The sequence below is a fragment of the Micropterus dolomieu genome, linkage group LG07 (genome assembly GCF_021292245.1).
Source record: "Micropterus dolomieu isolate WLL.071019.BEF.003 ecotype Adirondacks linkage group LG07, ASM2129224v1, whole genome shotgun sequence".
NCBI classification, from domain to species: Eukaryota; Metazoa; Chordata; class Actinopteri; order Centrarchiformes; family Centrarchidae; genus Micropterus; species Micropterus dolomieu.
The window spans coordinates 21,386,901-21,414,141 of NC_060156.1; the positions used below are offsets into that span (position 1 = coordinate 21,386,901).

General features: G+C 39.1%; 2 protein-coding genes across 2 annotated transcripts in view; one reads left to right on the top strand and one right to left on the bottom strand.

Moving 5' to 3' along the window:
- Positions 1–4,389, top strand: part of dhrs12 (dehydrogenase/reductase (SDR family) member 12) — a 7,383-nt gene extending 2,994 nt beyond the window's left edge. The window contains exons 6-10 of the mRNA XM_046055062.1: positions 886–947; positions 1,126–1,230; positions 1,324–1,414; positions 2,603–2,740; positions 4,017–4,389. Coding sequence (XP_045911018.1) covers positions 886–947; positions 1,126–1,230; positions 1,324–1,414; positions 2,603–2,740; positions 4,017–4,129 — 509 coding nt within the window. The 3' untranslated portion in view covers positions 4,130–4,389. The remainder of the gene's footprint in view (positions 1–885; positions 948–1,125; positions 1,231–1,323; positions 1,415–2,602; positions 2,741–4,016) is intronic.
- A 547-nt stretch (positions 4,390–4,936) lies between these two features.
- Positions 4,937–26,617, bottom strand: wdfy2 (WD repeat and FYVE domain containing 2). Its single transcript, XM_046053896.1, has 12 exons — positions 26,310–26,617; positions 24,900–24,967; positions 21,157–21,230; positions 19,460–19,514; positions 15,944–16,094; positions 14,509–14,621; positions 12,843–12,969; positions 11,574–11,679; positions 10,820–10,921; positions 9,060–9,190; positions 8,843–8,951; positions 4,937–8,289 (listed from the first exon to the last, which is right to left on the bottom strand). The coding sequence occupies exons 1-12, from the start codon at positions 26,444–26,446 to the stop codon at positions 8,260–8,262; spliced, it is 1,203 nt and encodes a 400-aa protein (XP_045909852.1). The 5' UTR covers positions 26,447–26,617; the 3' UTR covers positions 4,937–8,259.
- Between the last annotated feature and the right edge of the window lie 624 nt (positions 26,618–27,241).

Here is a 27,241-nt window from a genome sequence, read left to right on the forward strand (position 1 = left end):
GAATGCGGCCAAGTACAGGGATATCCTGGACGAAAACCTTCTCCAGAGTGCTCTGGACCTCAGACTGGGCCGAAGGTTTACCTTCCAACAAGACAATGACCCTAAGCACACCGCTAAAATAACGAAGGAGTGGCTTAACAACTCCGTGGCTGTTCTTGAATGGCCCAGCCAGAGCCCTGACTTAAACCCAATTGAGCATCTCTGGAGAGACCTGAAAATGGCTGTCCACCAACGTTTACCATCCAACCTGACAGAACTGGAGAGGATCTGCAAGGAGGAATGGCAGAGGATACCCAAATCCAGATGTGAAAAACTTGTTGCATCTTTCCCAAAACGACTCATGGCTGTATTAGATCAAAAGGGTGCTTCTACTAAATACTGAGCAAAGGGTCTGAATACTTATGACCATGTGATATTTCAGTTTTTCTTTTTTAATAAATTTGCAAAAATTTCTACATTTCTGTTTTTTTCTGTCAAGATGGGGTGCTGAGTGTACATTACTGAGAAATAAAATGAACTTTTTTGATTTTTGGAAAATGGCTGCAATGAAACAAAGAGTGAAAAATTTAAAGGGGTCTGAATACTTTCCGTACCCACTGTAACTTAACTCTGCCATGTGTCATCACCTTTTTCCTACAAAAATCAAAATAAGCCACTTCTGAGTAATTGTTGTCTTACCAAAATCAGTGTACAAGCACTTAACCTAAATAAAGTACAGTATAATTTTAAGAAAATAATGGTTATAGGCAAGATGCGATAAGATAATAAGATACAGAAGTCGGGCCAAGCATTCGGTTGACAGCTTTTGATATTCAGTAGTCAAATGTTCTTGATAGTGCAGATAAGTGTCGCTGAACTACCTTCTCTGCTGCCCTTTATTTTCAGGTACATACATCCTCACCACAGCGTTGATACCTGCACTGAAGAAGGTTGTAGACTCAAGAGTGGTGGGTTGAATTTTGCCTGAAGAAACACGTCAATCATGTCAAACATCATGAAGCACAAATACGTTTTGGAAAGTTAAAGATGAACATAAGCATGAACAGGCAGACTCACGCTGTGCAGTTCAATCTTATTCTTAATATTTAACAGTTAAAATGTATATTTGCTGCTGCCTCCTCCCAGGTGACAGTGTCGTCAGGTGGCATGCTCACGCAGAAGCTGAACATGGACGATCTGCAGTTTGAGAAGGGGACGTTTGATGGCACCATGGCCTATGCTCAGAACAAAGTAAAGGAGGCTGATTGTTTGTACCAGAGAGCTGAACAGAAACTGTTCTGGCATGCTTGAACTGTTTTGGTTTGTTTGTGTTGTCATTTTTAGAGGCAGCAGGTGATTCTGACAGAGAGGTGGGCTTCTCAGCATAAAGAGATCCACTTCTCCTCCATGCACCCTGGCTGGGCGGACACACCAGGTAAACAAAAGAAAGGATATTTTGAAAGCTTAAGATTCATTAGCCACGCTGCACTTCAGAGTTCAAGACGACAAATCTGTTTTAAGCTCTGCCAAACAGCAGCTGTGGGTCACCTGGTCTGCCACTAGAGGTCACTGTGTTTGAGATTTAAGACCACATAGTGAAGTACTGTAAACCGTTTTTTATGGCATTTTAGCATTTTAGTTGTTATTAATCTGCTTGGTATTTTATTTTTATTTTTTTATTTTTCTTGATTGTCCAAAAATAGTGAAAAATACCCACCATTACATCCCAGAGACCAGTTTGTGAGTGTAGTGGCATCATGTTTCAAGTTCCAAGGCCAGTCTGCTTGGTATGCCATAGTTTGGATTTTGTATGTCATTTAATTGAATATGAATTTTTTGTGAAGTAAACCTGTATACTCACGAGTCAGGGAAATGTTGCAGGAGAGTTTTAGATGACAGGATCAGGGCTGGTGCGTTTGATGATCTGACACACTGAAGAGGCTACTTCTGAGCAATCTTGAATGAGGTGATAATTTTATGAGTTTGTCAGTAAAGTGGGCAGCAGAGCCAAATGTTAATTAGTAAGTACATCAAACAGTTTCAGTTTTAGTTGGAAGAGTAATTCCTATTGCAGTTTTTTTACAAGTGGATTATTTTATTGATTATTGCTAGTGAAAGCTGAAGGAGGAGCCAGGTGGGTTTAGTGTTGTGGTTTTATTAGTCTGGGTTTAAAAATATTTGTCTTTGAGATTCCAGCCAATACATGAACGGCAAAGAAATTGTTGTATTTGTAGTGCTCAATGTATAAAAAGATTACGGTGAGAAAAAATTTAATTCAACAACAACATCTCTCCCCAGAAACAGTGTTTCAGTTAATATGGATAAATGTGGACAGTTTTCATTTTGACTCTGTCTGTGGTAGTAATGGTAGCTGTTCTAAACACAGCTGAATATGCATTAATAATAATACATTGTAATTAATAATAAACACATTCTAAATACCAGAGCAACAGTGAAACAAAATCAATACTGTGTATTTTGGTGTACACTGTGGTAGAGACTGGGCTATAACACCTAGGATTCACTTGACACTAAAACATGTGAATTATACCCCCTGAATAACACCTACATGTGACAGAAAACGCTGCCTCTGTGATTTGCAGTTTTGTTTTTCCCTCTGTAGCTGTCCAGACGTCCATGCCTTCATTCCATGCTAAGATGCAGTCCAAGCTGAGGACGGAGGCCATGGGGGCCGACACCGCGGTGTGGCTCGCTATGTCTGCAGCTGCCATAAAGCAGCCAAGCGGACTCTTCTTCCAAGGTCAGAAACAAATCACATTCTGTATTTTTAAAAGTTGAGAAACCTGTTTGTCATTGTTCTTTTCTGATATCACAACTTTTCAGGCTGGAGTCAGACCATAACTCATGGTACAATAATGTTGTGGGAATGGGCGTCACACTGGCTCAGGGGCAAACCCGCAGAGTTATTATCTAATCATTTTACGGCATGTTTCAATGTATGTTTTTGTCTCAGTGCTCTCATCAGCCTGAAGCAGCAGGCAGCTGTTTTCAGTGAAAAGGCTCTGATAAACCCTCTAATTGTAACCTTATAACCCTCAAAGATTATAAGGTAGCTTTGTATCTGCTGTATATGTAAATTGGTTATTGATAATTCACAGATTAGCCTCAACAACTTAGGGTTTTACTTGTAAATAATAATAATAAATAACTAGAACTGCAAGCAGTTGTAAGCGGGGTCCAAGCCTCCTGGCGCAAGCCGCCCCCCTGGCCCCGGGGAGGGCATCCGATCGACACCAAACTTGGCACGGATAATAATAAAAGCTTATAGGGGAAATTTTGATCCGCGAAAAAATGGCCCAGTTATAAGCTAACAAATGTTTGCGAAAAATGCTAAAAACAGGATGTGACCAGGAGAATGACCAATCTACACCAAACCTTATCTGGCACGACTTCCCGAGGGGCTGTATGAAATTTGGTGTCAATCGGCTTCTAGGTGGCGCAATTAATCCTATATCAAATGACACTCCCATAGACATCCATTCATTTTACATCTCCGTAACCGCAATACCTTTAATTTCAAACTCTGGTCGTTTATCAAGTCGAGGCGTGCGGCCGACGCCGGGGGGCGAGGACCCCGCTTACAGCTGCTTGCTGTTCTAGTATTTTGCTTGAAATTGTTAGATTTCTAAGGATTCAGATTAAATGAGCAGATTTAATACTGGAATCAGATTTAATTTTAACATAACCCCTAGCCAAATATGTTTTGGGACCATGGGTCCTGATGGAGACTTTAATTTCTCACTGTGCGTGTGTCAGAAGCAGAATTAAACTCTATACAACAACTGATGTCAAAGCACTGAACCAAATAAAGGCTTCATGTAAAAGGAGAGTGATTGCAACATAATTATGATGAGTGATTCAGTAATCAAGGGCGATGCCTCATTGTTCATGTTTCTATAATACCGCAACAATTTGAAATTTAAATTGATTTCTCCAATCAGCTCCCTGATTGTTAGCTCCATTTTCGTGATTCAGTGTCTCTCCTGCTGTCTCATAAATCTGTGAATTTCTTCCAGATCGCAAAGCAGTAGCAACACACCTGCCTCTGGCCTTCTCCAGGTCCACACCACAGGAGGAGGAGAAGCTTCTGGCTGCACTGGAGGAGTTCGCCCTCAAGTTCAAACCTTAATATCTGCACTTTAATAACCAAACACTCCTCAATAATTAAAATTTTGTAATTATTGTTTACATAATCATGTTTTTCTCATGTACAGGACACTTTTTTACATTTTTGACTGACTGAAAGAACTCTATAGATCACTGATGCTTAAATGTAACAGTATGTATTAATTAATTAATACAAAATGTATTAATTTCCATAAAATATGTTTCAGTTTCAGTCAGGTTAAGGTTTGGTTATTTTCAAATAAAATGTATGTAAACATTTTCTTTACTTGTGTGCTCCATGTGTGTCATGTCTTTAAAGTAGATATGCAATGCCCATGGGGAGATGGATGGAGACAGAGTGTACATTAGCCTGGTGAGCTAACAACCAGTAATAAGACGAAAGAAAGCCTAAGGTCAGGTTTTGATATTAAATTGGCAGTACGTATTGGGTTCAGTCATGTCAGGTCTTAAAATCTACAGGTACAGGTCTTATCTACCCTACACACACCAAGTCCCTGCTAGTTCCATCATTGAGTGAAAATATTCAGGACTGTATTAAGTACCAAGAATGATTACTTGGATCCCTAAAGCTCTGACAGGGATATAAAATTAAGTCTTAATATTATTCTATAAAGTGGTCAACTCATAGGCACTTTAAATGGAAATGTAATTTATTTCCACTTTCTGATATTCATATATTCTCATCCTGAAGACATTTTAGTCTAATACTAAAAATTCATTAGTTGGTCACAGATCAGCAGACCCAAAATGTGACGCAGGAAACTGACAGCTGCAGAAGAAGATGAGAAAGACAACAAAACACTCTAAATTGGTAGAGCAGGTAAACCTTCTCTTTTAATGTGCCATTTTCACAAACATGGTTACATTAATGGACACACTGAAACACACATCAATATCGGTTTTCTTTCCTGCAACAAAAAATACCACTGGCCTCAGATGAACTTCAACAGAAGTTCAGGTATTGTTTATGTAATAACTTTGTATCTTCTGTGTAGTCTGTTTTGTTGTTTTTTTTTTACGTTTAAAAGGACTAAATCAGTGATTTAGCACATTTTAGCCCATTTAAATCACATGCACGTTACATGATCACATGTATGTATTTTGTGTTTTAGTTTTCAGTTTTTTTTTTATTCCAGGCAGCCACCCCTTTATATTAATTTCAGCACAGAGTAAAAATCGTTAAGGTGGAAACCAACAGCTTCTTGTAAAGTTTGGAAAATTACATCCTAAATACCGAAAACTTTACACCATGCATTTGAAACTGGTCTGCAAAAAAGTGAAATATGCATTTATAGCCGAGCAGATGAAACTTCAGAAAAACACTGGCATGATTCTTTAAGGTCTTAGTACCCACAAGCTCACATTCATGAGCTGCAGTGAATGTACCTTTATGGGTAGCTGTGAAAGAGCAGACAAAAAATTTTTAATTTCTCAACTTTTAGATGACATCTAACAAACATATCATATTCAGAGGGGTTTGAACATCAGAAGAATTCAACTTAATTACCATTAAACGGCAACATGATAATCGCAAAGAAAATTAATATTTTCTCTCCACAGCAGCGATTTGTAACATACGTATGCTCCTTGATTCCAGTGCATTGACATAAATGCAAGTATACAGTATTGTGACTTAAAAGACCGGTAACAATGAGAACAAAATCAAAGCAACCATGTTCATAAGCTTCCTTTCAGTCCTGATACATGTATGTTTGTGTTGCCACTGAAAAGCTTGATATGTGCATTTGCATGTTAGAAACATTAAGTCCACACTTTGAATAATAAATAACCTCATAAAACAGCTGACATGAGAGAACATACAAGGATCAGCAAGCAGTCTGATTGGTCAAGTTAAATTACAAAAACCTGACAGGTGTACTCTGCACGTCAGTGGATTTACACAGCGTGTACTTTACAGTATCATGACAAGGGTTTATTATAAAATCAATGTCCTCTGCAATGGCCTAACTTAAATTTTCTTTAACTAAAAGTCTGATGGTATTACATATATATTCCATATGATGGAAAGACTTGTTTTTATGGATGCCCCTTTACATCAAATGGAATAATTTCTACACATTTTTAGCTCAACGTAGTTTGTCTTTGGTAACTTTAGAATCTCTGAACATGTGGGTCTGAACATTATTTTGCTACAGAGAATGAGTTTGTAATCATGGACCACCTTTATGAGGTTAAGAGATTTGTTTGGTATCCAGTTTTCCTGTAACAGTGGACTGGGTGCATCAACATTAGGTCATTATCCACATACATACTTTAGCTAGAAAAACCTATGTGGATATTCAGATACCATGTAGTTTGGAGGCTGCTATGCATACAAGCCTGGCCCATTGTGAGGAACAAAAGTACAGTTTCAAAATGACAAGACCCTTTCTTACATTTGTTGCCTTCCACACCCATCTGATATACAACTGAACCAGACAGGTGTACATTAAATATGCTTCCCTAATTTGTCTTTTAAAAAAAAAAAAACAGTTCTCTCCTCTAGTGGCTGATATGAGGTAGAGCAGCCTAAATAGAGACTCACATGAAGGGCTTATTTTTGTTAACACCCAGAGAGTGAATGAACAGTTTCCTTAGTGTCACATTGCTGAAGTACTATTATGCTACTGATATCACTTTGATAGATTCATTAAGATGTCTTTCCCTTGTGATGATGATACCAAGAACACAGTCTGAGGGATGTGAAGCACCTGAAACTAGGATCAGCTATCATACCGCTGCAGCCTCTCCGACCTGCAGTTTCAGTCCAACCTGTGCCACCCATTAGCAAGACAAGTAATATTTAAGAGCTGCAGATAAACTGTAGATATGCTCATGAGTGCCCTCTATGGGCAATACATGCAACAGCTGCTACAGTGTTGACACTAGTGCCACCTACAGGCAATAACTTACAACTGCATATTTTTTTTATATTGCTGAAGTTATCCAATTGTTTACAGATTTTAACATTTTAAACATCTCCAAAATGTAACGCTCCTCTGCTCTAAGTGTCTCTATGTGTCTCTGTCCTGCATAACTGACCTCCTAGTTACTTTGCAGAAGGAAAGATGGGGTTTATGGTCCTAACCAGATTTCATTTGTCCAAAGGGAAAATAAAGGAGTTTTCTGATTCATTATTGACCTTGAAAATAGTTTTTTCATAAATGCAAACGTCAGGAGATTATCTGCATGCATGCATATATATATATAAGGCTACTAACAGGAGAGTAAAGATTTTCTACAGACAATTAACACTTACACTCCGTTACCAGTTTATTAGGTACGCTGAGCCAAAACTAATGCAGACTAATACAACTGTCCTGCAAAAAATCCTACCTTCACAAAGGTTCAAATGTTCAGTTTAAAGAGGTGTTGATAGTCTGTGGTGCTGTTAAACTGTATAACATTATAGGTTTTTCTGTTTTTAGTCTCACTCACTGATTTAACTGGGTTGGACAAAAAATAGAAACCCCTTCAGTATAAGGCATCAATGCAGGGAGCATCAATAGTTTAAACTGTTGCTGCCGTTACATCTTTTCCTGCAGGTGACGAACTGGTCTGACAATGATCAAACGGCTTCCTCTTGTTGAGACTCTACAGCCAGCTTAACGTAATTGAGTGAATTTGAGTGATCTATGGTCCAGTTACATGCAATACATTACGTGCTTTACAACTAACAAACGTAAAGTTTGGGTTTGATGGCATCTGCTGACACAGGGCAGAAATGTTTCACTTACTGTTTTGTGAGTTTCCAGTATGAAATCAGGCAGGAATGCATGAAAATTAAGTACATAAGTCGTGTAAAAAAGTCAAATGCCTCAACCCTTTCCAAACACACATATACACAGAGAGATCCCCCACGCAACAGCACCCTTCTAACAAACAAACACTCACAACCGTCTATAACCTTGTGTCAACCAAAGCCTGTCCTGTTCCCAGGCTCCACTGGCCTGCAGTGTCCTCACTGTGAATGTGCAACAGCCACTGCTTGTTGTTGAATAACTGTTAAATATTATCCAGATGACATCGATATTGTTGGATATGCTTCTCTCTTTCTCTTCCAAGTGCGACTGCCACCATCACAGTTTGGTGAACAGAGCTTCCCCGCTGACTGCTGGTCGCCCACAGACCTCAGGACACCACAGGACTCATGTCCCATAGCTGCAGGAAACATAAGACACAATCAGTTTGTTGTTTGTCAGTTTGAACTAACTATTAAGAGAGACATTTCTGCTGACACTTTCTGAAGTTCAGATAGAGATAAAGGAATAAATCTGGCACGATCTACGTCTGCAAAAATTGAGACAGAGTTCAAATAAGGTTAGCAATCACTATAATTTTTCATGTTAGCAGCCATGGTCACATTAGTGTACTTTTCTGCTTGTAGCTGTGATCATGGAAGAATCTGATGAACCACATAACAGGCTCTATATATATATATATATATATATATATAAAAAATAGCAATACACACAGCAAATGATTATACATAACTGGCTACATACACAATGCACATAGGGGGGGTCAATAGGAGCCCATAGCAGCTTAACCCGGCTTTAATCATGCTAAAAAAAGAGACCAAGAAAAAACTAAACAACAAACCTAACCTTCTTGGCAGAGCTGAAAACTCACTCCATTAAATGTTGTTGTGTGTGCTTGAATGTCTTATCTGAGACCTGTGAATACAACAGATACTGTTTGTTCCCATCCAGACCTTGATAACCTTGTCAGTGCCAGAGGTGAGCAGATTTCCAGTGGTGGGCTCATAGTGCATGTAAACAATGCTGTGCTTGCTGTCGTGGAAGGTGGCTGTGGGCGCTCGACTAGAAGACACAAAGGGAACGCCGGTTACTTTATTGTGTAAGCACTCAGAAAGCTGCGAGCACAAAGGGTCAGTATTATGACAACAACAGAGGCTGATTGTAACTCACTCTTCGTCGGTGATGGACTCGTGGCAGCTGTCACACACACGCACCTCGAACTCGAAGCCCATGAGGGGGATGGTGGAGCGTTTGGACGAACATTTTCCACACACCGCCTGGCCACACTTCCTACAGTGATGCTGAGGAACACAGGACGACTTTAACATGTCAGTCTTTTATCTTAATTCTTACCAGGAGCAAAAGTGTTAAAAGCTTAACTCTCAGAAGTGGATGGAAATCATTGTCTTGCAAGTCAAAAGCAAGTCTCTAGTCTGGGCTACGAATCCTGAGTCCAGTTCCAAGTCAAGACCAACAAGTCTGTCCTGAACTTTGTGTTTTGAGTCCAAAATAGGTCATTATGCACTTTTCACCAAATGTAATCCCAGTTTAAATTTAAATTGTTGAATAGTACAGTAAATCTACAGAAGTAAAACATGCTTTTAAAATTTAATACTTTTAAACAAACTATAACTTTACAAAGCAAAACACATCAGGTGTACCTTGGAGTGTTTTTCCTTTTGCACAATTACAGTCATTTGTAATTTCTGGGCTGAATATTCCAGCCGGTTGTGCCACGTGATTGGCTGCTGTCGAAATGAGTCAAAGTATATTCCTTGTCAAGAAAGTGAATGAGCACACTTTTTTCATGACAACTTTTTTAAATCTCTTGAATGGAGGAGGATATCAAGTCATCCCAAGTCAAAAGACGAAAGTCCAAGTGAAGTCACGAGTCACTGGCGTTTGAGTTGCAAGGGATTTTGGATTGTGCTAAAAAGCACCACACCACTAGTTTCATACTTTTTTTTTGTTGAAAACATGGACCTTGATCTCCACAAACACAAACATTACAGTTTGTTGTTCTTGCTACAAAATGTCCCAAAATGAAGATTGCTGTGAAGTCAACAAATGTCTCTCTCTCTCTCTGACACACACACAGCTGAAATGAAAACCACAACTTAAAGCTCTTCCCGAGAATGAAACAATAAAACAGCCGCAGGGCGTTAGCTGGCCATTAGCATAGCAGGAGTGAAGTTTCTGTTTCCTGGAAAGTTGTGATGAATTCAGGGTGTGTTGGAGCTACTGAATTTACAGATCTCATAACTGATGTCTAAACTGAAACTGTGGTGTTGATGATTCATAATTTTTAATTTTAAAGTTTGGTGCTCTGGGGGTGGTGTTGGTGTTTACACATCCAACATTAGAATAGAAGCTTTGGACCGCTGGTTCAGAGCAAGCTGTTAACAGCAGCTACAGTTAGCGGCAGCTACCATTAGCAGCAGCTGGCGGTTACTTTAGCATTAGCAACAAGTAAAGCTATCTGTCCATCAACTTCATAATTCACAGAGTTGAGGGCAGAGCAGCCGGAGGATATCAAAGGGAAACCCAGAAAATGTTTATCTTAGCTTCATAACTGTAAAAGCAATTTCTGTGAGACATACTGCACAACCTCCAGCTCCAGCTCGATGAGCTCATATGACCGCTTTTTAGAACATGGACTGGTATGTGGAAATTGTGGGGGCTTAAAAATTAAAATGATCCAAGATGTTATGTAACATCTAGTGCTTGTTGGCATTTGCCCTTTTTTCCGGGGTCTTTTGCATGCACGTGATTTACATATGAAGGAGGAAACAATGGTGATTGAGGCTCACGGTATGTCAGTTCCATGTACTGAACGCTTTCTATTCGACTATGCCGGGGTGAATACAGTTTTCCATTCTACAGGACCTTCAAACGAATAAAACAACATTATGTATGCAATTGTATAGTACCTGTCGTAGGCCGATCTTCTTACTGTCCCACATCTGTTTAAAGTTCCAGAAGAAAGGCTGCTCACACTTCTGACAGGAGTCACTGTCCAACCACTCTGGGGTCTGTGCAAACACACATTTTGAAAATGATCAGAAGTAGTCTAGGTGCAGTAGCTTTGACATGTTGAGTTGGGGAGCAACTGTGAGAAAACTGCTACTTTTCAGAAGAGTAACACGTGGAAGCTGGGAAATAGGACATGGGGTATCCTGACTAATTGATGTCAAGATGCCGTTGGTGTGTGTTTCTTTAGTTTATTGCTATAGTGCCACCGTGGGACAATTGTCTTCAATGTTTTTTGTGACTTTAGGGATTTTGTTCAGTCAGAATAAAAGTTACTCTGGGTAAAAAATGAAGCAATCACATCCTAACTAAACTGGTAAAGAACAGAGGAAGAGGACGCTAGACTGTGTGTGCAAGAGAGAAAATCAAAGGAACACTCTGCTAATCCGCTGACCTTTAATGGATCTCTTAAGAGAATTTATTCTAGAGTAGGAGGGAGAGCTAACAGCAGTTATCCAACAAGCTGATCTGTATCACAGTATACGCACGTGTCCAAGCAGGCAAGAAAACACACTGCACACATGACATATTTCCTCATCTTTCCATAATTTCTTCACAATTTGTCACAGTTCACAGATTGATTATCAATGTGTGATTGTGTGTTGGGTTTATGTCACACTGCATCAGTCTGCTGTCTTCTCTTCCCCCTCTCACCTCTTGTCGCGTTACATCCATGTTCCAGATGACAATTCCTCCATCCCAGCTGCAGGAGATGAGCTGTCGAGTGTGTGAGGCGTAGCACAAACCCTGAATCTTTTCACTGTAGGGAGCACACACACAAACAGGCATTGGAAAACAAACTCTGCAAGCACTGAATAAAATAGTACAGAAACTTTTTTCACCTCACTCTGTGATTAAACAGCCGTGTCACATAAAATACAACTTTTTCTTTTTTTAATTATACAGTCAGAAAGATGGCCCTTTTCAGACACGGCTGGCTTTAGATGTGCAGCTTGGTACGTAAATCTGGTATCAATTTCACATCTCTTACGTAATATTCACTTTCAACAAGTTACAAGTCTGAATTTAATAAGATTAGAATTTAATTAACAATTGTTTCCATTATTGATTAATGAACCCAGTGTTTTCTCTATTAATCAATTTAGCGCTTGATCTATAAAATGTCAGATAGTGCTGCTCAAATGCTCATCACAAAGCCCAAGATGGCCACTTCAAATCAATATTTTGTCTGACATAGTCCAAAACCCAAAGATATTCTGTTTACAATGTTGTGAAACAGAGAAGAGCAGAAAATCTTTACAGTTGAAAAGATGGAGCCAGAAAATATTGGAAGTTCTTGCTTGAAAAGGTTATGATAAATCAATTATCAATATACTTGCTGGTCAATAAATCAATTAATGGGCTAATCATTTCAGCTCAAAATTAAATGCTGTCAGATAGGTACATGGAGAGATTAAATGCATGTCTGGTTTGCCTTTTTAAGACCAATAAGTCTTCTTGTCACCTGCATGAATGAAAATATGAATGTCCAGCAATATTTTCCAACCCCTCCGTTTATCTCCGTGCCTTAATTAATGACCACTGGGAGCTTTCGGGATGACCAACCACTAATCTTATCAACTCAGGTTCGCAAAAAAAATCTCTCATAAATGTCATTATTTATTAGATAGAATACAGAAGTCTGCAGCCTATTAACCTGCAATAAGACGGCACTAAGCAGAGTCGAAACAGGGAAATGTGTAATTGTAATTCTTATCGGATTCAGAAGGAGCTTTATTGCCAAGTAGTGGTTTACACATACGAGGAATTTGCTGTGGTGATAAGGTGCTATTCGCTGTCGCCTACATAATGTGTTTGGATGGATATTCATACAGTGAACAGTTTGCATGAATTAAGATAAAAAGTTGGAGAGAGACAGCTGAATAAGAGACACATTCAAGAGGGGATGTTTGTGATTCTTACTTGTGTCCTTGCAGTTCGATGGCAGTGCCTTTGCGTCCTCCGATGTCCCACATGATGATGGAGTGGTCTGAGCTGCCGGAGAACAGCACCCTCTGGACCGGGTCCCAACACAGCGCCGTCACATTGCCTGGAGCAAAGCACAGCACAGCACAGCACACACATAAACAAACACACAGGCAAATATGTGAGTGAAACACATGAGCACAAAGTCACACACTTGCATAAAGGTCAATTAACATGGATACACATCAGGCCAAGGCCAGTGCATGAAATATCATCACTGACGATAAGTCTTCTCAGAATTATTTATGATCCACTGAATTGATTATTTAGGAACTGGGTTGGTGTCCCCCGGGCTGTCACGCACTGGTTCTCATTTAATTTAAATTTTGAGCCTAAAGGCTAATTTGTGAGACAGATATTGTTAACACACATAACTTCTTAGAAATATCATGTTTGTTTGTTTTTCTGATGTTTTAAATGACTGTCAATGATTAATGACACAAATACCTGCATGGGACACAAATCCTTTCACTAAATTCAAGATCTTTGCTCCTGGCCCTGCACTCTTCTTTAAACTACTTCAGATGCCTCGTTATCCTTTAACTCCAATCAACAAGCTTGTATCTGAAAACTTTAAATCCTATTTACAAAACTGTAAATTACATTTTTCATTGCCTCCTTTGTTGAAGCAGATGTGAGTGATGCAAAAGAGGGTCTTGACCATTCAAGGCCATAGTGGACTTCAAGCTTTTAAAAATCCCTCTTAAGTGCTTCAATATATCTACAACCTGCCTGAGGACAACAGAGTCAATCTAGCATCAACGATTGTGTGATTTTTATGCTACTACTGTATGGACCTCAGTGGTTTATGTAAGGTTCTTCTAAATATAAAACAATTTAAGCATCAAGATCCTTTATGCCTTTTCCCTCCTGACATAAGTTGTTCCCAGCTGATATATTTCTGCAAAAAGCTGTAATTGTTTCATTATTGGGGGCCATTTACTTAAATTGCGTTGTTTTCGTATTTGTAAAGCCAAGTGTAACATTGCTTTGAAAAGACAATTTTATACGTAATTACCAAAAGTATTATAAAATTCAAGTGTCATTTGTATTTGTATTCATTTGTATTCAGTAACAGCTTCTCTTTCTTACATATCAGCAGAAGAAACAAGCAGCCCCCGAGGAAGATACTTCAATTCTCACAAACTAATATTTGTAAGAGTTGTGAGTGTAGAAAAACAGACCAACAAAGATAATCTGGAGAGACATAGCTGCAAGGTCACTTAGGAAATTTATATTTGTACAGACAACTACTGAACAAATATTGTGCAAATACTGATGCTAGTGTTTGTTTTCTATAGTTTAGGCTGAGGCTGGAAGAATTCAGAGCTTTATAATATGGCTTCAAATAACAATTACTTTCATTATGGATCAATCTGTTGATTATTGTATTGATCACAGATTAATTGTTTAGGCTATAAATGGCAAACATTTATGAAAAAAGACCATCACACTTTGTCTGAGCTCAACATGACGTTTTGAAATGTTTTGTTTTGTCCAAACAACAAACCAAAGATAGTGATTTTACAATACTCAGCAAATCACTCTATTCATGATTAATCGTTTCAGTGCTAGTGTGTGTTGGTGTGTGTGTGGGGTGTACCAGTGTGTCCCTTGAACGTGGTGACCAGGCTGCAGCTGTCCTGCTCAAGCTTCAGGATGGTCACCTGACCAGACTGGTCCCCTACGAAGGCGTGTCTGGTCTCCACATCAAACCTGGGATAAGATTAAGGTTGAGGAAGAAGAAACTGCGTTCCCCTGAAAAACTATTGATACATTAATTTGGATCTTTATCTGTTACCAGACCGAAAACACACACCAAACAAGAAAAATCCCGCTGCAATTTCAGCACAACAACTGAGCTGCACAGTGACCCAAAAGATTTTATCGGTGTGAAAACTTTAAAATTTAAGATCTGAAAGCCATTTGTTGTGGCAGCAAAGGAACTGCAGTGTGTCAATGGATGACAGCCTTTTCACTGGCCATTCAGTCCAGAGTCCTCCTCTGACCTGTTTAAGTCACAACAGAACAAAATCATTACAACGCTGTCTGCATAGTAGAAGAGGAAAAACAACAACTCCACAAGGAATAATCTAATTATACCATCCAATCTAAATACTTCTGTCTTACAAAACATAACAATGAATTGGGAGTTTTCAATATTCTTTCTCTCTCTTGGAACTCAAGATTATATTTTCTGTGTCATTAACCGATTAGGTGACAGATTAAGTGATTTACAAGTAAAAAGACATGTAATGATCTTGATCAGTGGTTGACTGTTCTCCTCACTCTAAAGAAATCGTCTTTTCTTTTCTTTTTTAAGTCAACCAACAGTATTTGGGAATTTGTAATGTTTCACAATTTTAACACAAAAATAGGGCTCTACTTCCAATGAACCACAGAGCATGACAGGCTTTGCCATATTTTCTTGACTTTGTGTTTGACTCACCCGTTTGCTTGAGGAGCATCACACACATTTGTATCAGTACAGAAACAGCCCGTATCATCACATCTACAGTCACTCAGAACAAAAAAACTGTCACTGCTCAGTGTCTCTACTTCCACTGATTTTCTTGCCATGCTATCCAGACTGGTTAGCATATAGAGGCCAGCAGGATGTCAGCAGTCTAAAGGCCTCATGGCAGGCTCATTGGTATGGATCAGTGTCACTGCCGAGCACCCACAGCCTTTCATCTACCCGTTACTGAAACCTACTCAGACTGTTTCCTGGACAACAGCAGGACTGATGCCTATTGTTAGCCCTTCCCATTAGTACAAACTAGCTGGAAGCTAATCTCTTTTGCCCTGTCTTATGTTGCTGTGGCCTTAAAATAGACTGTGTTGTCATAATAAAAGGCAGATATTTTTTACAATCCAAAGCACCAAAGATGGCTAGTCACTTCCCACTTAGTTACATCCACCCCACTCCATTTAGCAAGAAGCTTGGCTGTCAGGTTTATTGAGCGCACTCTAAGGGCTAAGTAGCTGGCAAACCAAGATAAACAGACCGGGAGGGGAAGGGGGGCATTAAAGGATACTGTAGTCCTGAAACCCAGGCGGCGGTTCGATACGTCCCAAGCTGTTGGCCGCTTTCTGAGCAGTGCCAGGTGAAGTTTTTGTCCTGGCCAGTGCTCAGAAGCCACTCCATCTCCAACACAAACAGCACCACTGCCACTCTGCCCTGATGCGCTGCAGGCACACAAAAACACAAATACAACATGAGATCCATTTTCACCATCACTTCAATCACAGTACATATGTCTATCCTGATATGTTAGGTAGGACGGTGTCACAAATATCAAAATTGTGTTTAATCAATATTTTTTGTGTGCTGAAACTGCACAGAAATACGCATTTAACACCAATTTTTGAAAGCAGTAGAGAATAATCCAGCACCCCTACTTTCTTGAAGTTAAGATCTGATAAACAAATTAAGATAAATTTACTTGACACTGGTGCAGATATTTTGAGATCTACAGTTTCACAGAACACACAGCCACACATGACACAAGGACATGTGGTACACATCTTTATATAATATCAGAGAAACACACCAAGAAAGGTCAGTTGTAATTATTACTCAGCATCCATCTAAGAATCATTTTTTCAAGGCTTGTGCATTCATACATGTAATATAGTTGAGGCTGTAGAAGAGACATGCGGAGATCGATCAGTGGTGCTCTGGTCCAGTTATTTCTGAGTGAGTTATGCTAAAAAAAAGTAATGAATTATGAATACACTCCTTAGGCTCCTCAGAGGAGGAGACTTTCGCAGTGAATTGGACTGAAACTGCCTGAGTACTAATAAATACATCGTAATAAATAATATTATGGTCCAATGGATTGCACAGTCTGAGGATGGTGGCAGCTCTTAGAAATAATCTTTCAAAGCCATGAGTGTAATGATTCATAATTACATATTTAAAGATACACTTGATGTTACATGTGAAGCTACGACACAATGGATTCTACATTCAGGTGTCTGCAGGTATCAGACAGTTGAATGTTTGTCTTGAAATTTAAAGTCAAAATAAAAATTTTGCTGCTCAGACCACACTCCTACACAGAAAGCTGGACGATGTTCCACTGTCAAACAACTCTACCTGAAGAGGAAGTAAACTGGAACTACCTATAGTTGTATTATTTTCCCTTAACAATTTTCCAACTTGCGATCGCCAAGCGTTCCAGGTGCAACAACAAACTGATATTTCTTGTGTACACACACAACTGTCCTCTCAGCAGTGCCCTTGATGTTAATTAAAAATGGTAAAAAGAAAAAAATAGGTAGACCATAAAAGGCAAAAAGGCAACTGAGCGTATATATACACACCTGTTTATATTTAAAATAATACATCCTAAATACTGATTAACTAACTACTTGTAAAGACTGTTCTACATGTAAAGTGATGTCAAAATATGTATCCAATGTTATTAGGTAGCTTTTGGTGAATATATTTTTACCAATCATCTCTGCACAAATATCATTTGGGAAAATGTTTATATACACAACATTTACTAACTTTTGCAGATTACTTGCTGATGTAGCTAGACATCATGTCATCAGTTTGTCACATTCAGCATATGTACACTTGCACCTTAAGGTTGGTTTTGGGTTTTATATCAAGATGTCTAATTCTGGGACGGAAGCAATGTCACTTAAATTAAAAACAAATAAAGTCAGCTTAGCTTTTTAGAAAAAACTTTTTTTTTTTTTTTTTTTTTTTTTTACTTTTTCTGGACTTTTAAAGGTTCAGTGTGTATGTTTTAGTGGCATCTAGTGGTGAGGTTTGTGAATTGCAACCAACTTTCCAGTCTACCACTTCCTCCTAACCTTTCAGAGAGCGTAGGACTGCTATGGTGGCTGACACAGCACAAAAGGTGTCTCTTCTCAGAGAGCAGAGAGTGGCCAGTCAAGAAATGAGGTTTCTCAAGGTAGATACATTAAGAAATTATATTTACTTAATTATTCAGTAAAACTATATGTCACTGCGAATTGTCCACTGACAGATAACATGGAAAATGTAAGCCAAGAGTGTGTAACATTATCACTATTTCTGCACCACAGTCCATTATAAACCACATAATAGATAAAGTTTAGACAAACATTGACAAGGGAAACACATTTATTCTCTCTGTGATTATGGACCCTCGCCAAACCTGCCCGCCAGTAATAATATCTGGCCCGCTGCCAGATTATGGTGCTTTGATAGTGTCAAAAAATATAAATAAATACTTTGATAGCGGTGCTGAAATAGATCTCAGTCATGACAGCAACAGTTACTCAGATAATCACTTTCTCTTTAAGCCTTGTGCAGACCACACGACTTTCAGCGACAGCCGATGGCCGTGCCGTTCACACTACACAACTTGCCGTCTTGTGACGGGAGCCTTGAAGTCGTTGTGGCGTTCACACTACATGACTGATCGGTGTCAGGGGGTCACACACTACACGAGCTGACAGCGGCTGTGTCACCCGACACTGGTCTCCAGACCACATTTTGTCAAGAAAACACACGTGAAATGTGAAACGGGAAATGACACGAACCTACAGATGAAACAGCTGTTGTTTGTTATTATAAATACAGCAATTATAAAGACAAAAAATAAGGGTGAAAGAATGGATTAGTACACGCAGGTAGCAGGGATTGTCTGAGCTACAGAGAGAGCTGGAGGGGAGTAAAAAGTGTAGCTGCCTGTTCTCATTGGCTGGATGTGGATGTCAAGTCGGCCAACTCTTCCAGATATTTGGCATGCTAGATATCTGGCAGACGTCGGCGATGTGTCAGAAATGTGTCGGGTGTAGTTTTTGATGAGTCGTTGTGTAGTTCACACATAACAACTGGTAACCGCCGATCAACTGCTGATTTACTCACGATCACAGCCTGATCGCCGAGCTTGCAGATCGGCAAATCAGGCTAAAAATCGTATAGTGTGAACTAGGCTTTAGTGATTTTACCTGCAAAATAAAAGCACAAGAATGTTTTCCTGCTGCAATGCTTTATTTCTTTTGCTTTGAAAAATTCTTAACGACATCAAAAGATTCTGTGGCCTGCTTGACACACCTCTGAAAGAACCGTCAGAAAACGTGACTCCCCTAAATGTCCTCTGCCTGGAGATACTGGGGAAATGAAAAAGCCTCCACAGGTTGATGGATGCGGATCAAACAAAGAAACACAAACACTGAAGCACATGCTATAATGTTAGAAACTGTCGCTGCAGAATCAATTGGTCGAAGAGAGAAAAAAAAAAAAATAGTCCCAAGGTGGGATCAAACATGCAACCTTCTGTGTAAGAGTTTTTTACTTTACATACTGAGACATAAATGTCTCATTCTAAGATAACAAAAACATAACATTTCATAATGTATGGTTTTTATACACCACTGAAAACGTAGTTATGGATCTTATATTGCATTTCTGTCAATAGATCCTCAGAAATATTACACACTGAAACTTTAAGACTAAATTTAAAAACAAACCAACAGTATCATTTGGTTCTCTTCCAGATATTAACTGACTCACACATTTATACACACATGCACACTTCCTGTCTCACCCTGGTAGGTGCGTGCTGGGGTCATCTTATTGTAGTCTTCTGACAGGATGAACTCCTGAAAGACAGGAAGTGGGGATTAAATTTCACACTGACTGAGATCAATGACCAAGACTCAAAATAAATCTATAAATGGGAAACAAAGCATGTTATTGTGTTTAAATTCCAGTATGTATGTACTGCAGGCCTGTGCATAAGCCAATGAAAGGAAAAACAGCCGAATTCTTGGTCTGAAAAGTCTGCTTTCCACTGAGGCCACCACCCATAGTAAAACACATCTGGGAACTTGAAGTTTTAAGGTTGTTCTGAAATAAACATCCTAGAAAATGTTCTGTTCTGTTACTGTCTGCCTTTGTGTTGGGAGAACTTTCCAAAACAAACAACTCCCACTGTGAAATTTCTCAAACAACAAAACAAAAACTGGACAGTAAAAAAATGCTGCATCTTATAACAGCCTGAACTGTATTGTGCTGTACAGTACATGGCAGTCTAGTACAGTACAGCTCCTGTCAGAGTTGTTTGTCACAGAATGAAACTACTTAAAACAGACTAGTCCACCAGTCAGAAGTCTCACTAGTGGCCACTAGACGCTACAATGCTCATTACAACATATTGGTTATTTTGCTGACTTAAGAGCTTTGTGAATAATGAGGGCAGACCACAGGGGTAGACCAAGCTGCAACTTAAAGCTCTCACAACTGAAGCCAATGAGGAAGAAACTTAATCTTACATTCTCTCTAACAACCAGCAAGGGGCGACTCCTCTGGTTGCGAAAAGAAGTCCGGTTCCATTAAAAAAAGTGGTAAAACAATCCTTCTTCTCACACCTGATTTATTACCTCAGTAAACAATTTCCGGAGTTTTTATTTTTATTTTATTTATTTCTTTTATTTCTTTTATTTCTTTTATAGGGACTATACACATAGATCTTCACACAAATATCTACACACATGGTAATGATAACGCTAGTAAATAGGTTATATATATGTATCTATATAACAACAAAAAAAAACAACATACGCATACATACATATTATACAAAAACTCTGAACAAAGAAAATAAGGGTTGGGGGGGTGCCAAGTGCTTTTGGGGGAGTGGGAGGGACAAAACTGCACACTATTAACTATGGCAAGGGGTGGCGATGGTATAAGATATACTGTAATCACCTAACTTCTCTTCTAGGGTTATTATTAGGTCAAATTTAAAATGTAAAGAGTAGGCCTAGTTATACTCATCACGTGTAGGTGCATGTTTTCCTAAATGAAAATTAGGATTCAAATCAGGAAGTGACTAATGACTACAGCCTAAGTGAAACACAATCCTGTCCATTCTGAAAATCTATAAGGTTCCACACCACCTCTATACTGCTCAAAAGAGAATAGACAGGGTTTTCCTTGCTTACCAAGTGACAGTTCACAGTGACCTGACCAAGCTCTCATTCCAACTAAATAGACAAACTCACCAGACACATTCCTGTTATACTGGAGAGCAGCCAACACTTTAGCTAAAATACATACAATTAGAGCTGGATTCCATTTTATGTGCTAAAAGACAGATGACAAATGTCACAAGATCTTCCTGTCAACATACAGATAAAATACTGGGATGATATGTATGCTTCAGGTGATGACTGTTAAAAAAGCAAGAAAAGCAAATAGTCTTCAGTTAAATGAGGAAAGCAGGCTGGGGGTTGGACTTACACAGATGCTTCCAGTATCCATCCCCACAGACAGCCTCCTGGTCTCTGGGTTAAAGGACATACAGGAGCTTGATGCTGGAGACACAAAGAAATACAGTAATACAATATTACAGCACTAATAAACCTTTCCAGTCTAAACTGATATTTTTTACATATACATTTGTATTGTTACTGTAATTTAATTGTCACTGTGATTTCTGTTCTGCTGTAATACACGTCTCAGCATTTGAGCGATATAAGAATTTCAGCGGTAAAACTCCCAACAACAAATCATCCGTATTGACACTTGAGTGTTACAAATTCATTCTTGACCTCGGAGAGACAGCTGATTAACAAAATAAATCTAATTTCAAGGTCAATTTTTTGAACTGTCAACTGTATCTCACGGTCTTCCTCCACGGACTGAATTTGTTCAGTTGACCTAAGTTCTATACTTAGGACACATGATGACAACTGAGCAAACTCCCTCAACTGAGAAACACCATGCGATGAAATAGCAAGCTTTAGAGAAGCTAGTGAGTGGACCTTGAATTAAGATTTTCTTGGGCACTGGCAAATATACCCAAAAATACTTTTAAAAAATACTAATTAGAACATGATCAATATTTAATTTTGAGGCAGATACCAATAGCAATATTTGAGTTATATACAATGGTTGGCTGGATTACAACAGATAATAAAACAATATGTGTTATCTAGACCAGGAACATTGTTAAATTGTGTCCACAAGCTGTGTCACCTAGTCTGTGGTGTAGATGGTGTACTGGAAGCGTTATTTTCAATTTAATTAACATCTCTTTGAAACAGTTTTGACCAATGTCAGCTTGTACTGTTTCCAGCCCTGCCTCAACAATAAGCGAGTATAGCTTGAATGAAACTGTCTCAACAACAGTTTACCATTCAGAGCTTCACAATACACCGGTAGTTTGATTATTCTGCAGGCTAATTGCTCAGTACACAAAAAATCCCAAACAGCTTTACTCCTCAGTCGCTGCTGATATAGGTCTCTCAAGCAGAAAGTGTTTTACTTTAGACAATCAACCTTGGTGCAGTTTATTTAGCATTTTCAGTGTTTTCTTTGCTCATCTTGTTAAAATAATAAAATTAACTCTGCTAATGTATTCCCGCTTCGGGTCAAACATATCAGAATCTGTATTTGTCTATAATGACTGTCTCTCAAAAATAACATAACCGCTGTGAGGTCATCATGTAGAAACAAATGCAGTAGCAGTGTTTAAACAGTTAGCATATAGATACCAAGTATTTATTACCAACAGAAAAATACTTTCCATTCCTCTAACTCAAAAGCCACAATATATTTGTTCATTTCATGGACCACTGACTTATATTTGGAAGGTTCATTTGGTGATAAATAATCCCAAATTGAATATACTGTAGATCAATTAGATGTTTCTGTTGAACCACTTGGATAACAGTGTTCTGTCACAACTTCCTGGATATGATGGCAGAGGTTAAGCAGACAAAAAAAATAATAAACATGGAACCAAAGTCTCTCCAATTTGACCTCACCTTAAAGTTTCCAGAGAGCACCACAAACATGGACAACTTGTGATGAAGCAACACAAATATGCACAGATGCCTTTATGTATGAAAAACGCCTACTTATTAATAAAGAACTATACCAAAACTCCATTCAGGAAAAGATTAATTCTATACGTTATCAAATTTTAAGTAATTTCAATCACAATTTTGACTCAGTTCTGCCTAAGATAAAAACTGAAAACAAATTTCAGTTGCTATATCTGGAAATCCTTAAAGGGGCTATATGTAATTTTTCAATAAAATCGCTTATTAATAAATGTAATTTTTACCGCCTTTTTGTTAATGGGCTGTCGTCTCACTTAGAAATTAACCAAACGCCTGTTTTCTCTGTTGCTTTGAACAGCCACTATTCTGCTTTTAATGTGAAGGTATCGGGTCAGGAGGTAGCTACATGTGCACTGCAGCTAACTAATGCAGTCCACTAACACCATAAAACGACCATCTCCCAGCACAACACAGACTCCAACATAAACTCCACGTAAGGATAAAAAACAACAATAAAGTTTTAGGTGTTGGAGCCCGTCAGGCCAAACAAGAATCAGATAATGTCCTGTGAAAACACAGTCAACATCAGAAAGGCTGCTTGTTACCTCGCCGGCTGGCGCATACTAGTTCCTAACGTTAATATTCTATAGTTGTAACGTTATGGCTTTCCACATTACTTCACCAGCTAGCATGCAATTGTACAAAGCAAATGTGGAGCGATTTGTTTATACTAGCCTATAATGATGCAAGTCAGGGGCAGCCAGCTAACGTTAGCACGGATCTAAGTTACCGCTGTTTGCTTCGTAACTTTCAATTTCGATTTACTGACGTTTTACCGATTCTCAGGTGAACAGCTTCTCCACCGTCTCAGTAACTTACGTGACCCACATAGTATAAACTAATGCAACATAACGGTCAGGACAACAACACAGTGGAAGAACCGTCCACTACAGTAATGTTACTTATTGTCTAACTGTTTTAAAGTGTGGCAACAATCTCATTTACAATATTTAGTCTAGCTCACTAAATGTTTCATTTTCATCCAATACATTTAGCGGTGCTGACACTGCTGAGCCTCCAGTTAAAGATAAACAAATAGTAATGTTAGTTATGGAAAAGCAGCAGGCGAGCTAACGGCGTTGTTGTAAATGCAGTAAATGCACCGTTATCATGCAACAAGCATGGATTACTTCAACCTCAAGCTAATGAAAATATTAATGTAACATTGCAGTGGGAGTTTACCTGACTTTCCAGCATGTTCTGTGAAGCTGTCTCCCTGTCTGTCTATACCCGCTTTCACACTGCATTTTTTTTCAGGGAATATTGTGCCAATATGTCGGCTTGCTGCACTGTCTGGGCAAAGTACGTTTAACAGAGCCAGAACATGTCTATTTGAAAAGCCACAGCCAGCATGCCGACGTTTCCACGTTTATTGTGGGATCTCTGTATTAGGGGTTGTGTTTCAGATTATTCTCGCTCATGAGTTCAAACCTATGGTTCAAGCATGCGTACGAGCACACACCCGGTTGCATCTTAAAACCACACGGCTAGTGGCCGCTGAAAACGACATGTTGCCCCTTTAAAGTGGTGATTACTGTTTTATCTTTTGCACACTCATTTCAGTTTTTATATCAATAAACCAAAATGATAAACATATGCAGCCTCTGGTAGTGCTATTGTAGGCTACAGATCTTGCTGATGGTCACACAGGATTTCCTTCAGTTGCACAACTGGAGGGAAACAAGGACAAACAGTGTCACAGACATGCAGCACTGCAGTACTGAAGAGAACAGAGTAAATGATCCTACAGGAGCTCAAACGCTGAATCTCATTTCAGGAGCAACTAAACTCCACGCTTTCATGTCATTCTGAGAAGTGGAGTCTGTGTGATTCATTGTGTTCGTCATGATGAGGAGAGATGCTCACACAGAATGAAAGCAAACAGAGGAAGAGCGAACAAAAACAGGAATGAACAACAGGCCTGTTCCAAGAAGTACATGTTATCTGGACAACTTTGCTGACAATAGTTAGATACATATTCATTAATTATATCATTACACTGAACAAGCCACAGACATAGCCTTTGTTTTAAAGATACTGTCTTAAACTATAATAATAATAAACAGTAATGAACAGTGCACAAAAAATTACTATTTATACATAGGCCTATAGGAAAAGGTAATCAAGGATACTTACATGACATAGTGTGGTAGACACTGGGCCAGTACTGACCGCTGTCCCTCTTCAGCCACACCCGAATCGTCCTGTGGGGTTAAACCATAACGTTTTAGCCTTTGCGTTACCAAGAGCCCTCGTGGCATCTGTTAAATTCTTGATGTGTTGCATTCTCCAGTCATGTTTAGCTGTGAATAACAAGCGGGCTACAGTTTCTCTTTGAAAAGTTGTCTACTTTAATCGACATCAAAAAGGCAAGGCAGCAAACACATCCAACTTCGTTAAATAACTGGTGGAATAATAATAATAATAAAACATAACTCCCCAACATAATCTACCCTCCGATATGTACTAGAGTTGCTGTGGGACTATTCGCGATTCTGAACTTCTTTTTGTTTTGTTTTTTTTAAGACAAAGGTCACCCGAACCAAGCACCTCTGAGCTGGGGGGTTTTGTTGCTCTCACTGGCCATCGGTACACATTGAACAAAAGCTTGCAAGGAAAAGATGGGCTTGTGTTGCATTTACACACATGAAATCATTTGCTGTGAAGTTGTGAGTGGCAATTCATTGATAGCAATGCTGCACACTTCCCAGCTTTGTGGGAAATGATTTCCAGGTTCCCCAACGCCAACATTTTTGTCCAAATGGGGGAATAATGTCACAAAATGTAACGAGCACTTTCCGGCTTTCGCTGCCATTATGAAGGACATTAACCTGTTGTCATACCCTTTCTCTGTAGATGAGAAGAATGTGCAGTTAAAGCCTATTGAATTGCAATGTAATTATACTTTCCATAGTTAAAACTGTCTTTAGAGTTCTACAGGGGTCTGTAAAAGTCCAGATTCCATGCCAACAAATGCTCAGTTTATTTGGTTCTACAAACAAATGGAGGATATATTTTCTCTTCTAACATCTAACAAGAGCAAACTGAGGTCCCCTGAGACTCTACAACTAAAAGGCTCATGGCTAAAGACTACACTTTTTTCTTCATGTGGCCTCTGGTATGAAATGTTTGGACACCCCTGCTTTACAGCCTCCTCTTCCCAGCTTGTATGTGGCCAAGAAGACATTTTCCCCCAAAATAAAGGTTATTGACGGATTTTTTGGTAATTAGCTACCTACCTAACGTTAGCCACTTTAAAATAAAAAAAAATCACCAGTTAACCCAAATGTTTTTAACGTCAACTTACTTGGTCATTGGTTTAAAAAAATCAAAGTACACACTGTCGTAAACTAGCATGTGTCACTTTTATAGGAATGTAAGGGAATGTTTTCTTCTATAACGGGGACTTCACTGTTTTTACACGCAAACGGCTTTGAAATGAATAAACTCATTCATTGACCGACAGGAGCTGGAACATTGTTGAGAGACAAACAAAGGTTATAAATCGGGATTTTAGCCGCCGTGTAGCCTCAAAGCTTAACGTACCTGTCCTCAGACACGCTGATAACGCCGTCTTCCTTGGGGATGATGACCGCCGTGCTAACCACATCTTGGAAAGCCTCGATTTTGCTCAGCAGACATGGCTTCCGAGCCTGCGGTTGGGGCTGAATTTCGGCCGCCATGGGTTGGTGGTGCACAAACCTCCGTCTACGGTTCTGGCTCCGGGAAACATAACCCACCCCGGTCCGAAGTAGAGCCTCGGCTAGGAGCTGCTAGCTTGCTGTCAGCAGGCAAGGTGGTGTTGTGACGGCTCCCCGAGATGCTGCCTGTCAGCTGACAACACACATACATAATGTTTCACGCCTGCAGCCACGACTAAGCATTTCCTCTGAACAAAGTAAGACTTCCGGTTGGTTTTTTGTGATATATTTTCAAAATAAAGCGCCATCTCTCAAAATTCGACCTTTATTTTCAGGACAACTTTCAGCAAACAAAATGAGGTTTTGCGGTCGGACAAAATGGAAAACAAACTACATCACGACTACATCAGAGCAGATTTTATTTTAGCATTAACATTTAAAAGAGTGATGCAGTAGAATCTCAAATGAATTAGATCATTAAATAGCAGCTCGCTATACTAATTATACCACTTTATACAACTAAAAAGACACCCGTTATAAATGGTTCATAAGCTGCAATTATGGCTTTATTAAAGAGGTAGGCTGATCCAGTGATTTAGTATTACACTTCAATAAAGTTGTGGGAATCGCAAGAGAGCCATTTATAAAAGGGATGGTTAGTCGTCAATTGATGCAGCAGAGATTAACTTTCATTACAACCTCCCTTGGTTGTAAGTTCCCTTGTCCTTCACCTCTGCTGGTATTTCAGGCGTCCTGTTAGAAATTTGTAGTCCCTCATGAGCCATCAAAGACATTATACAGCTTTTTTGACAGGCTGAGTAGAAATAACCATGATTC

Excerpts from the sequence above, each read along its gene's own strand:
- wdfy2 (XM_046053896.1), bottom strand. The coding sequence starts at position 26,446 with ATGGCGGCCGAAATTCAGCCCCAACCGCAGGCTCGGAAGCCATGTCTG. Across the intron at positions 12,970-14,508 it reads CACGTTCAAGGGACACACTG|GCAATGTGACGGCGCTGTGT; the intron begins GTACACCCCACA and ends GCTTTGCTCCAG. Across the intron at positions 10,922-11,573 it reads TGGATGTAACGCGACAAGAG|ACCCCAGAGTGGTTGGACAG; the intron begins GTGAGAGGGGGA and ends GTGTTTGCACAG.